This window comes from Geospiza fortis, unplaced genomic scaffold, assembly GCF_000277835.1.
Source record: "Geospiza fortis unplaced genomic scaffold, GeoFor_1.0 scaffold75, whole genome shotgun sequence".
Taxonomy (NCBI): Eukaryota; Metazoa; Chordata; class Aves; order Passeriformes; family Thraupidae; genus Geospiza; species Geospiza fortis.
In genome coordinates, this window is record NW_005054360.1 from 4,176,905 (window position 1) to 4,191,307 (window position 14,403).

The 14,403-nt window shown below is 35.2% G+C and overlaps 1 protein-coding gene across 1 annotated transcript in view; it reads right to left on the reverse strand.

Annotated features, from left to right (window-relative positions):
• Positions 1-14,403, reverse strand: part of PARD3 (par-3 family cell polarity regulator) — a 397,383-nt gene that overhangs the window by 207,790 nt on the left and 175,190 nt on the right. Inside the window, exons 5-6 of the mRNA XM_031059323.1 lie at positions 10,834-10,925; positions 7,801-7,884 (exon numbers count right to left, since the gene is read on the reverse strand). Coding sequence (XP_030915183.1) covers positions 7,801-7,884; positions 10,834-10,925 — 176 coding nt within the window. The remainder of the gene's footprint in view (positions 1-7,800; positions 7,885-10,833; positions 10,926-14,403) is intronic.

Sequence of the window (14,403 nt, forward strand, 5' to 3'; positions counted from 1 at the left end):
CAGGAATTGGAAGAGCACAGATGACTTTTAAGCAAAAACCTTTCACTGATCACAGCACTTCCATTCACACGTAATACCTCAGAGTACATGAGCAGTCAGTGGTGCTTAAAAGGACTCCTCAAGTGCTCAAAAGTTATGTAAACACTTGAGCACTTCATCAAACAGGTCAAAAAAAGCAAAATTAACTTATTTCTTCCACTTTAGATTCTTCATTTACCAATTTATCACCAGCATAAGCAAATAATACACTTTTTTACCGAACAGTCATACATTCTCTCCCACAAAGTAGATGAAAGAGTAGGAGAAATGATCCTAGTAGTATCTCCATTTTGGAACCACCTAGAGACATTAAGATATTATGTTGAAAGGATCTATAAATGTAAACAGACCATGAGGAGAAAAATAACACAAATTCTGACAACACAAATCATCAAATGAAGCTTGAGTCAGACATTTGCATGACAAAAAATTCTACAAGTCCACAACAGTGGCACACTAACCTAATGACCACGTCGTACTACAATTCTTCATTATATACATTAGGTAGTCACAGAACGTAAAACAAAACAAACTTTAAAATATTGATTCAATCCCTTTTTTCCTTCTGTTCATTAAAAAAAAGTGTTGAAGGCAGTCTCAGATTTTTAAAACTGTTAAATAATTATGAAGAAATTATGGGTTGTTTGATAGTTCCATGAAGAATCAAATTAACAGTTATATTAAGAGTAAAACAGAAAACTACTTGTATGGCTTCACTATGCTATTTTTATCAGAATTATAGTTTTGACACATAGAAAACTGATGTGTTAGAAAACAAGTTTGTGACTTCTTCACTTTGTGAGCTGATGAATTTCTTTTAGGGAGATTGTCTTTGAGCCACAAAGTGAAGCTACATAACTGTAAATGGGGAAGAGATAGGCAAAGGAAATTATAAAACAGGGAATGCTACATTTAAGAGAAAATCAACAAAATACTTGAGCAGGAAAGAAAGGAGCTGTATCTACTCTTCCTTTTCTTTCACTTGATGCCCAACAGCTCTTTGATGCAGGTGTACTCCTCTGCAAGGCCCAAAGACAATTTTTGCATGTGCATGCAATGCTGGCCCAACAGCATACAAAGAAACAACAACAGGTGTTTGGTTTATATGGTTAACTATAAAAAATACCAAAATATCAAAACAGTATCTACACAAAGTACAAGAATCTAAGTTAATATAATGACAACACACGACACAAAATAATGTGGCTATTTCATCCCAATGTCTCCATGTACTTATGATCACAAAATAATTGCTCTATCAATAGTTTTGACATAGCATTTTCTTTTAAATGTTGCTTTCTACTGTCTCACATTCTGAATTTATATCAAATTATTAATGCAAGATGCACCTTCATGCATGGTTTGACACTTACATTTATTCCACTTAGGCTTTCAAATCTGTAAAAATATTACTAATCCTAACCAATAGTAGAATAATCTAACAGATAAATAAACTACCAGTCAAAATTGTAAACAATCTCATTAAACAAAGGCTACAAGTTCTGCTAATGAAAGACTGCTCATCTCTAACATGGCATACGGTGCTCGTGAGGATTTTACTTTTTAACAAATGTTAGAGCTAGGTTAACCAGGCATATAAAGCTAAAGTCACTGAGAGCAAATTCAAGGCTGGATGAACAGATTGAGTCAAACCTAAAACCAGGCCTCTCACAGTGCCTTTTCATTCATTTAATTTTTTACATAAACACACGGCACAAAAGATCCCTTTAGACACAATTCCAGAAACAATTTCCTAAATGAGGGTTTGCATGGCAGAGAAAACTAGAACTATGGAAAATGTATGTTCTTCAAAAATTAACAAAAGCCTTCCAACTTCCTACAGTATTTCTTTAGCATATTACAGTTAAATGCAAGAATGTTACTCTAAAAAAGACTTTCTGGGAATTCATGTTTGTTGTTGCAGGTACTGGAGATAAATAGAGTAGACCTGATATTGCAAATATGCAGAAACCTAAAAACAAATTGGATTTTTTTCCCTGCCATATGCCACCATCATTAATCCTGCGAAGTGGAGTTATACTACAGCTTCAATATTGTGTTTCCCACATTAGGAAGACATAAATTTTGAAAGCATCTAAACTCATCTGGTATAAAGTACCAAAGTCAGTATATACAATTTTTTTAAACACAACCATGTAGCGTACAAATGTATGGGTATATTTGAATTTGATTAATTTTGTCCAGTTAAAGTAAGTCAACACAGTTTCTAATACAAATTCTTCCATTACAAAACTTTTCAATTCCAGCCTTTTCAAGAATGAGATTAAATATCACGTGAACCTTTGCAAAACATTCTGCAAGTCGACAATCCTGTTGAAAAAATAATAAATAAAAATTTTGTACCTGTGCTGTTTTAGACTAACATTAGCTGACACAGAAACAGAAGGGAAACTGCCAAAGCACAGAGCTCAATCTTTGTATTTATTTTAAATACCTAATTGGGAATGTAAGCAGCTGAGATTATATTAGCATTTGCACCACTGTATTTCCATGAGGTTCATTACTCTAATTATACTATTAAAATAAACTCAGCTACATGTGTTAACATTTCAGTTCTCAGTATAAATTACAACCAACGATAAAACTAGAAATAAGCAGTGATTTTTTTATTGACATCTAAATTGCCTGACTTAGTTGGGGTAGTTGGTGAAATGCAAACTCTCCATGTGCCATCCAGATGTATGGAAATGATGATAATTTACCTTAATAAAAACTGACAGTGGAAGTAAAAATAAAAACTGACACTGAGCATCTAGAATATGATTTGGCCATCATGGCCCATTGTATGTACACACTGAAGTTTATTTATCTATTTACCTGCAAGCTAAATGTAGTGTAATCAAATCAGACAGAATAGAAAATAGCCAATTTAAATGTTTACGTAAAGTCGCTAACATGAAAAGGCAAAAAACTAGATTAAGGTACAAAAATAAGGATTGATTGAAAAGTTGATGTGCAGCGGTTTCATGCTTACAAAGATCTCTGAAAAGTTCTACAAGAACATAAACACAGTGTAAAATTCATAGATTCAGAGGTCAGAGTAGGCAAATTGGCTTGTTTGTTCAAGTTAAATTATTGTGGCTACTCAATGCTAAATTGCACATAAACTCCTTCACCCAATATTGACATCGCAGCACTGCTATGGAGGCATTTAAATTTCATGCTTGAAGTCCAGAACCAATTCCCAATCTTTGGTAACCACTCCTCAGATTTTTAGCTTGACTAATACTTCAAATTATGCTTATAAAACTTCTTAAAGGCTGAGATCAGACAGTTTGAATTGAGATACAAGAGTGAGGGAATGGTACATTCACTCCACAGAGAATTTTTTCCCCATACACATGTTTTTGAAAGTCATGGCTACCTTTGAGACTTAAAAGGCTGAAAATGCAGAAGAATAAATGGAGAGGCAGACAGCACAGATCTCCTACTTGATCAAAGGGAATATGATCACTAGAGAGGCACCTTGAAGGCAATATTATGGACTCTAACTATAGACAATGGCCATTAGATATTACTTCAGTTTTCTTTGTACCTTGAGTACAAGACTAAAATTTTTACAGTGCCACACAAGGTGAATTTATAAACTCTAGAAAATGAAGGATATTTCCAATTAAAAAAAAGAATAGAAAGAGTCTAAAAAAATTTCAAATTTCTAGATTTCTAGTAAGGGTAGTTAAGGTTTGTGTATGTTTAAATGCCCACCTCCATTTGAGGCTTTTCTTTCTTTTTAAAAAAAACTGATAAATTTGTCATTTAAACTGACAAAAATTCTCTTTTGTTTTCCTTTCTTTTGAGATTTCCTAATATTTTAAGACATTTAAGATATATAACAAAAAACATTTTTAGCTGTAAGTTTTAGATGTACAGTTCATCATGGATCTTGTGGCATACTTCAACAGAAGAAAAGCTGCAGAGCTGTGCATACCTGTCTGTATCAAAGTAACACATCTGATACTTATAAGTGGATGTTCGTTGTGGAGTTTTCAGATGAATATCCAAATCCTTTTCAGTTCTGCTTTACTAAGTAGACTTCAGAGTAGACTTGGGACTATGGGACTCTGATTTCCATATCATTATTCACAGAGATTTCTGATGTTCTCTCATATATTCCTTGTGTCAATTGAATCTCTTTCCAAAGACAGACATGGCAGGATTTCAGAAGAGCAGCTAGGCTATAGAGCTTGAGATTTCAAAAGCAGAAGAGGCCATATAATGGCAAATTAGGCTGTAATTACTGTTGAGCTTTCCGAGAACTTGGTGCATCCTCACTTAAACATCAACAGAACATCCCACATCATCTAGGCTGCTCAAATGAGATTCTTAAGGGACTGTTTGCTCCTGTCTCTGAGCACCTAATAAGAAGGAAGGATTGGTGGTATGGTAATTCTGCACAGAGTAAGAATTTTCTTTCCTTTCATATTTTTATCTCATTCATTCCCTCTTTTTTCTACTCTTATATGAACACTTTCCTACTTGCCTTCTCTTCTTCCTTCATTCTACTTTCATTTTCATGCCTCCTTTTCTGCTCAGCACTGCATCTATGCAGTTGCAAAAATGTGCCAGCAGGTTTGCAAACAAAACTTTTATCCTTAAAAAATGCATAACCATAAGGTGATGAATATGTATACCCTCCTCCCTTTTGATAAGGTGAATAAAATCTGCTAACAAAATCATATGATCAAATAGGCCAATAAAAGACAGATACATTTCTAGAGGCAAAACCAGAAGGATAACAAGGAAACCTCCATAGAATAAAGTTTCACCATATCTTTACAAATCAATAGTACTTTTCCCAGAGAAACACAGGGGTTTTTAATTTTAAAAAGTCTCAGTTTTACTGGAAACAGAAATAATTTGTAGCATCTACAGAGATGAGGCAGAGACCTTTACAGATTTTGTTCAAGATCAAAAGCCAGTACTCAAAAGATTCTTATTCCAAACCCCCAAAAGACCATGAAAAAGTCAAATATTTTCTCAACAGAAGTAAAGAACAGAGTTTTGGCATATAATTGTTACAGTTTTGGAGTGTTTCCTTAAGGAGAGATTTTTCTGGGATAAATTTTTTGGTGGGAGAAGGTTCCTGCTTATTGCATAGGGAAAAAAAGGTGAATTGAATATTACTTTTTCAAGCTATTGCTTTAATAGCCATTGCCTATTGAGTAACAATTTCAAAAGCAAGAGAAAGGAACTACAAGAAAAGTAACTGAAAACACAGCATAACTGGGATTGAACAGCAAGCAAATATAAACCAACAATGGGACAGTGGACTAATCTATATAACAAATGAGATCTTGTCTTTTTGGATATCCCTCCGAGTCTTTACTCAGTCCTGTGTTTGATTTTCTATAATTAGGTTTGTACTAAGCACATCCCCAATCAAGTTATTATAAGCAGGGAGTTGTAGGTTGATTGTAGCAGGGAGAATTATTTTTTGCAGCCAGGGGAGGAACAAAGAGCAGCCATGTGCTACAGTGAGAAATAAGTAGGAAGCAGAAGATCCCTGTCATGCATCTGCTCTCCCTCTGAATAGAGCAAAAGGAGAAAAAAGTGTGTCTTAACCAGGAGGGGAAAAAAATTAACCAAATCCCCACCAATTGCTTCAAACCTGAACCTGAGTGTGCTCCTTCCCCTGTCCACGCTGGAGGCAGCTGGAGAAAAATGTGTTTAACCTACCTGCAAGCATGCAGACACGTGGGTATGCAGACAGCAAAGCAGCAGCACAACACATTAGAATCAATCCCAAGCAATGAACTCTGCTCTTCCTTCATTAGAACAGGGCATGGCAGAAGACATTTAGAAGTATTCTAGCTCCTCCCCAACTCTGCTCCTCTACACTTTCAAGACATGGGACCAAGTGTCTCCCCTCTTCAGCAGATTATTTTGTAGAGGGTCAAAAAAACCTCAGCAATTACACATATGGTCCATTTTTCAACGAAATGAGTTCTAGTAGTACGAAGAAAAAGAGGATAAATTTTAATATAAAAATTATTTCCCTTGTAATAGAATTTGCTTTTCCAGTATGTTCTGATTTAAAACATCTATATTTAAAATTGGCTTTCCTGCAGTAAAACTTCATAAAATAATTTTGCATGACATAGTTAAATTTCTTTTTTTAAAAAATTACATATTTTATTTCTGTGTTTATGGCTTTTTTCCTTAACATGGTCTCATTATGTATGAACAGTTTAAGCTTTGCCTCAGACTTGACAACCACATTCACAGGCTGGAAGCAAATTTTACTCAAGTTAAAATTCTTATTCAAAATGTCAAAATACATATTTTAACATCAGCATTACTAAACAAGTACTTAGTAGGCAGCTGACATTCTTAAACCAGTCTTTTCCTTGGCCTTCACACTGCTGAAATCCCAGATAACTGTGCGAACATTTCAACCATTCCTAACTCGATGGGATTTACTTCTGAGTTGTGGTTGAAGTACTGTTCACTCATGGCCTTTTCATCCCCATTCTGAATTTACTGAATTTCAGATTATGAAGAGAAGAATTCACCACTTAACACAAGTTTGCTCTTAATACTTGTAGGCCCTAGAAAAAGTAGCTTTAAAGTAAGACAAATTACATTTTCTCATAATGCATGTCAGTGTATGAACAGTTCATACTGTTCAGGCTATGAAAGCATTGGGTTTAAGTAACAAGTGCAAATAAAGCTCTTATACTGTGTTTAAAATCCCATGAAGATATTTGGTATAGAAGGAAAAATACCTAAAACACTTTAGTATTTCTGAAAATAGCATATTAATATTTGAGAGATACGCTTGTATAGCAAATTAGTTTTGTTAATTTGTTAGTTTTTAATTATAAAACTGAAATTGCTACTGGGACAACAGACACAAGAATTTAACACCCCTTTTCATGTGCAAAGATCACTTTTAAGATACATATATTTGTTCCCCTTTTCCTTTAAGAGAGAAAGTACAGAGCGTACTTAGAATATGCAATCACAGTATAAAATTTGCATATATTGCTGAAAAATTATCATTTCTCAAGGTACTTAAATTTCCAAATCCATCAGTAATTAATACAAAAGCTTAGCTTTTTTGCCTGAGATTATTTTCATGACCCTAAACACTAAAACTCTGCATTAGCAAATTAAGCATTAGAGATTATGTATTCTGTTTATTAATAACATCCCCCACATTGTATTTTTAATGCAAACTTCTTTCTTTACCCCTTTTTTTTTGGTGGGTAAGCAATCAAGCTTCAGGAGTTTCAGCCTGTAAAACAGGTTCACTTTTCCCCAAACCAGAATGTTTCAACTGGTTTTGCTACTTCATTTTAACCCCAACAGATGGGGCAACATGAAATTTTGGAAGTGTGGCAATTGTTTTCTCTCCTGCTCTTAACAAGTAAAAGTGTAGGATGCCTCTGGTTTAGACTCCTGCTGTTATTTGAAAACTTGTGGTTTAAACAGTACACAGGGAAATGTTGCACAAATATCCACCTGAATTAGGGCAGGAGTTTATACATTTTAGGAGTCCAAAAGGAAATGTCTTTGTCCTTCAATTTACCCCGAGATTACAGAGCCTTTGAACTATGGAGTCCATTCCAAGCACAGAGTCAGTAAACTTGCATTTCTTCCTTTCCTAATGAGTGAGACTGCCTCTTGAAAAACAGACAATATTCTACAGAGGGCAAAGGCACACAACACAGAAATTACCACAACCAAGATAAAGCACAGCAAATTACAATGCAAAGAAAATCCTACACGATACGTTACCTTCCGCCTCGGGCACTGAAAGGCACTACATGGATTCCCAAAGGCCCGCCGTCATTGGAGACCTCGACGAGCTTTACCATATCACTGTGAGACAATGACCAATGAGGAATGTGAACATGGAACCAAAAATCCCACACAAACATACACAGAAAAACAAAACCATTCCAGAAACCAAGTCATGGTGATGAAAGCATTGCTGAACACTACGTACCTGAAGATTAATCTGATGGCATGAAAGAAGATCAATCATCAAAATACTTCAATTAATAGAACCAAGAAAAGTATAATATTTTTTTAAATTTAGCTGAATACATAAAAATAGGTCTCGTCATCATCACTGCATGCATATTGCTTTATTTTTTTCTTATTCTAAAGTTAAACTGACCATTGAGTAGAAATACCTTAACTGCCACGCACAATTTTTCCTCAGAAACCTAAAAGCTCATCATAGAGCTAGCATGCTTTACTTTTTTATCCTAGAGACAATGCTAATTTTTTTACATTAGCTTTCCCATAACTACCTCATAATCAAATGAGAATTATTAAATTTTTAATTGGCTAAATCCTTCCAGTTTAAAAACACATTAATCGGTATTACTTTAATTCCATTTCTTTTACTGGAAGATTCCTGCATCTCCTTACTAAGGAAAAGTTTCTAAAGTTTTAACTGTAACATTCAAAACCAACCAGACGTCCCCTGAAGCAACCATGCATCTAGTTTTCAATTATATATTTTGCTGTACTGAGGAAAAAAGCAGCAGAAGAAAATACAGGTTCAGAAAGAGACATGTAAAAATTGTAGAAATAGATTTATTAATGTGTTTGAAACATGCCCACATCTGGAAAGGTGGAATATAGCCCATGAACCATAAAGAGCTATAAATGCATAAATGAGAAAATAATATACAAAAGCCAAACCTCTCAGTAAAACTGGAAGTGAGAGATCTGAACAGAAGCCACAATCTAAATTTGCAGCTTATGCTTCTCTCTAGCATTACATACTTTTTCCTTATTTCCTGGCACAAGATATATATACAAACAGATCATTGAAAAGCTTGCTCCTCATAGGCATACAAATAAAACTTAATCTCAAAATGGAGCAAAGGGCAAGACAAATTCCCTGTGATAGCAGTAAAACATTTTCTAGTTCCTTCAATAAGCTCTTGATCATATGGTGGCCATCGTGAAAGCTTGCAGTTCTTAATCTGTAATTTGAGAATAACCAGACCACATATGGTTGGGAAGTCAACACAAGTCCTGGGTTACAGCTTGTTTTACTTTTGTCCTACACTAAATTTTCTAAATGTATTTTAAGGTAGCTTTTACATTTGCTGTATGCCTCAATTGGTGCCTGAATTTTTACCTTGATGTTTAAACAACATGAATGGAAGGTCTCTATCCTTATTGTCACTGTTCGCTCAAGAAAGTAGTGCAACAACAGGAGAGCTGAGAGACTTCAGCCAAAAACATGTTCTTCTTCAGACATGGATCAATGTTTTAAGACTGAGATCAATACAGCATTTCATACTGTTCCATGTGCAGTTTCTGTATAGGCTGACTTCATTTCCTTCTCACTGTATGTTAAGGATAAGTTGTCATTAATTAGTGGGCAAAGCAGCTCACAGGATTCAAGCAACTCCTCTGACCTCAAAGGGAACTCTAAAAGACACTGCTATTGGTAGGCCTGTGATTCTGTATGATCAACTTTGTCCTGACTTTGCTATTAGCTTAGAAGAAAATTAAGGGCTAGGAAAGAGAACAAGTGAGAATCTGTGTGATGCACCTGGAACTGCCTAAATGGAAATGGCTTAAATTAAAAAAAAAATCCACTTATTTTCCATATCCGGCATACACCATTTAGCTTGTTCTAGTGGTTGAGTCAGTCATTTTTCATTTGTTCAAAATGCACATTTAACATCGCTGCACTTATTTTTCTTACACTTTTTCTTTTTAAAAAATTAAAATTCTATCTCAAATTCAAATGTTAAATTTTGTAAAACGGAAAAAAGAGGAAATTATAGTTTCCTAAGAGAGATTCTTTCAATCTGGCTTCCTGATTTTCTCAGAAGTTTGGGCCAACTGCTTCAAACAAACATGCAAAGAGTATGAGATCAAAACAAAACATAAATGAAGTAGCATATGATGAGAAGTCAATAAGTTACCTAAAAGCAACACCAGGAAGCATTACATTTGACAGAAGTTCTGCAAATTCTATTTAGGAAACAGCATTTGGAATCTACAATGTAACAGATTTTGTAAATGGAACCGAGTAAAATGCACATTCTACAGCCTAATAGATGTCACCATGATCTTTATCTAACATTTAAAACCTCTGTCCCTAATTCATAATTTAATTCAAAAATAACAGGAGCAGAAGATTTAATTTTATTTAAAATTTAAGTTAATAAATTTAAAAGATTTAATTTAAGGCTAGAAGGGATATTTTCTCATTAACTCCATAACAAGGTATGGATCAGTTCTTTCCAATGAAATGCAAAAGGTCAAGTTTGCAGTATCTTTTGACTACATAAAATATCATTCAGTGATTGTATTTTTAAATTAGGTGGAGCTAACAAAACACCAGTTTCGATCCATTCAAAAGTATGAGGTTTTTGACCACACAACTTGTGACTGTGACACGTCTTCCTAGACACTGTGAACTAGTGATTGGAATTAAGATTTTCCCCTTTGAAATTCTTGCCTGTTGATCTATTTGTACTAGCACTGACCCTATTCCTTTTGTCAAGTTTTCAAATTTCCATCAAATAAGCATATTCTTTGAGGCAGAAAATCTTCTGTAGCATCAGCACTTATAAATGTCAAGTTTCCAATGCTCATCTTTAATACGAGCTTTTTAAACTGTTTAAAATCTGTTTTTAAAAGATCCATTTTTTTAAACCAAAATGACACATGACCTAAAAAAGATTGCCCCACTTTCTTAAGAGTAGTATCACTCACATTATTCTGAGCACTTCACTAGTCTGCGTTTAATCTTAAGACTTGTTAAAACAATATGTTCTGCCAGTAACTTACTCCAGGGAAAAACTGGTAGCATTCTCCAAACCAGTGTCTGCATGTCCAACAGGCTCAACTCTGCTGTTGTCCTCCTCTGTTCGATCTTCATCCTAGATATTAAAAAAAAAAAAAACAACTATTTAAACCTACATTTAATTTTATTAACTCATTTTCATAATGATTATTGGGGTTACCACATGTGCAGTGGAAATGCTTCCACAACTGTCTGAAACTGTTCTGAATTGGTTTTTGTCACTTTCAACATTTTTGCAATTATATTTATAGTTTGGCCAGTGTTATATCATAATTCTACTACAGTTATAAAAGCCATGCAACAGAAGCTATCACAGTCAGCATTTTTTTAGGTTGACAAGCAAAGCACAAAATCAGCTGATGGTCAGCAGTGTTTGGGGAAACTCCTCCCAGGCTCTCCCAGGGCAGGGGGCTTGACTGATCACACAAGGCAGATCACTGAGGCTCATTTGCAAAGTCTTCAAAATAGTATAAGAAAATGCAGCTTCTGTAATTCCATGAAGTATCAAGAGCTTTTTAAACATTTTATCACGGCCTTTATTAATAGCTTGCCAAAGAAGGCTGACATCAAAGAGCTACGTGAGGGTTTAATGCTAACCAATTTATTTTATTTTTAATTTCACTTTCCAAAAAGTACATATGTTATTCACCAAATGTATAACTTTAATGTCAAAGTTGTGAATGCTGTACTTTCAAATTTAGATCAGGGTAATTCAAGGACTTCCAGTAAGAAGCTCTAAACCCATTCTTATGTGTGTGTTAATTATTGGAAGCTTATACTTTTAAATATCCATGTAATCAAAAAGAAAATATTACAGAGTGCGAACAGTAGGTTTCAAGCACAGACAGAGACAGATCAATCAGGTCAGTGAAATAATACATGATAGGCTATGAGTTTAGCACACAGAGTCAGACAACTCATTAAAGTATTGAAGAAATGTTAGAAGCAGGCAAAGACAGTTGGTAATGTCTAATTGAGATTTCCACAGGGAATCTGCAAAAGCAGGAGGCTGGATGCACCAGGCTTCCATGGGCTATGGACATGCCTTCTGCACCCTGGAAAGCAACACACTTTGTGAGGCCAAGCTGCTTGGAAGATTGATGATCCTGTGTCTCAAGAGGCATTAATATGCACCTCCTTGCCATCTCCCTCTGTTAAGCACAAGGTAAGTAATGCATTTCAAAGGTTAACCAGCACCTTGAACCTGCCTAGAAATGTATATTTACTGATTTCAGTTGAAGTTTTATATGCATCACTGCATTAATTTTAAAATTAAATAAATATTCAAATCTCCATGCCAATTCTAAAGTCACATGCAAAAAGGTTTATAAAGGAAAATTGGAACACTTGGTGTTGTTTCATACTGAAAAGAGGTATTCCACACCTTGTGTCATACAGCATCTTGCAAATCACTGTCGCCATGGGTTTCCTGGTTTGAAGTTAGGGACATTGCTGGTTGTAGAAAACTATGTATTTTTATTGCAATGAAGTTGTTACTAGCCTAAAGAGAGCTCTTTTCATCAGAGTTGCTGATGAAGCCCAAGTTTGAATCTCACTTATGACAAAAGGTCATCACAAATGAACATGACTTTGTTAATAATATGGTTTTTGGCAAATTTTCATTGTGGCTTTTCCAAGCAAACATGCAAGAAGTATATATATACATACATACATATACATATATATACACACACACACACAGAAGAAGAGATTGAAATAACATCCTATCTATTTGCAGATATGCCTCTGCCAAAAAAATCAATGTCTGGCTTTATGCTGTGTCATTTTAGCAGTCATCTATATATGTGCAATGTAAGCATCATTCATTTAGTAACACTTGGGTCCTACACTTCATCACCCTTAAGCCCCAAAAGCTTTTCTCTTGACAACTTTAATTTTGTTAGCAGAACTCCCCTTGCCCCACTCAGTGTTTGCAGAAGTCCTTTGGGCTTGCTCTTGACAGACCTGCCTCCAGTGCCCTCCTGGGACACAGCCCCTTGTGCAACACTTGAGTTAAATCCTTGTACAAACCCTTCTTCCCACCCTTCCCAAACCTGAGAGTATCTTTGCTCTTGTTCCCACCAGACCTAGGCCTCTCCATTTGTTGGACATCCTGTTTCCTTTCTTCCTGTCCCCCCTGGTGGTCTGGAGGCTTTTCCTGCCAAGGAGAGGAGCATCCCTCTGCCTGACCTCGAGTGCAGCCAGGTCAGAGCAAAGAGCCAACTCAGCTGCCTCCTCTGCACCTTCCAGTCTTGGGGTATAACAAATCAGAAACTGCAAATCAAAAGCTATGTATAACAGATGCTATCTGGCACCGTCACATCTACATTTTGCGCCTTTTGTTTTGAGAATCATAAACACAGCAAGTTTTGGAACCACACTGACTGTCAGTTATCCAAGCAATTAAGGAACAGCAGCTCCCACACGCCTCTGTCTGGCTTTCCTGGACAGCAGACAGATCTGTATCAGAAACATGCATGTGCCCATAAATAGGTGCTTAGAGGAGCAATCATAATCCTAATGAAAGCACTACTGCCATGATCAACAGATGTATGATGTACCCTTTTAAAAATCTTTAATATTACAGTAATCAGACGCTCTTTTCTTCTCAAAATAACACAGATTTTCATTTACACTGAAGTGAACAGAGAGAAAAATTGGACACCTGCAGAGGGATTTGACTTAAAATTCTGATTTACTACAAAAAGTAACTAACTAGCTGTGAAAATCTTTGCATCAAGCAATTATTTCTTTATTTGGAAAGCAGATTTCTTCTGAAAGGCAAATTCGACCTGGATGAGGTAAACAAGGAAAAGGACATTTAACAGAGCAAGAAAGTTTCTGTGAACCCACTTGGACGTTACTGCAGATATTTCTCAGAAATAATTAATTTGAGCAAGTTCCCAAAAGTGTAAGGTTTATTTTCTCTACATAAAACGACTGATATCTGCTATATCAAAAAATACAGTTTTTAAGGTACAGCTATGAAAGAGAGAATGTGTTTTTCTTCTGAAACTGAAATAAGAGTAATTAAAAGAGCTTTTTATCTTTATAGCACAGAGGAAAATTTAAAGCATCTCTTCCAATGTACTTCTCCATATCTTGAATTTCTCAGTGTAAAATTTCCCACTGTTTGAAAAATAAAAAGAAATCATTATTTTTCTAAGTTCTGTAATAAAATTAATGACTCAAAAACTGAAAAATTATCTTAACTGCTTAAAATGGACTATTAGTGCTAAAAGTTCTACCTATAAAAAGGTCCATTTCACAGTTCACCTGCACATTGTTAATGAAATACATATGAAAAGTTGCAAATTGGGTTTTTATTTTTGAAGACAGTCTATCACCACTTAGGATTAAAAATCTGCAGAGTTAAGGAATGTCAGCAGTATTCTTGCCAACAGAACCTTATCCAATATATATGAACCCAAACAGTTATTTTAATTACATTTTCTCAGAAAATTTCTGAATGAAATCTGCCTAGTGTAATTTCCAAAGCCCAAAACCAGCCGCGTTTTCCCTGCCTTACTGGAAATTGTAATGTCCATTACCAA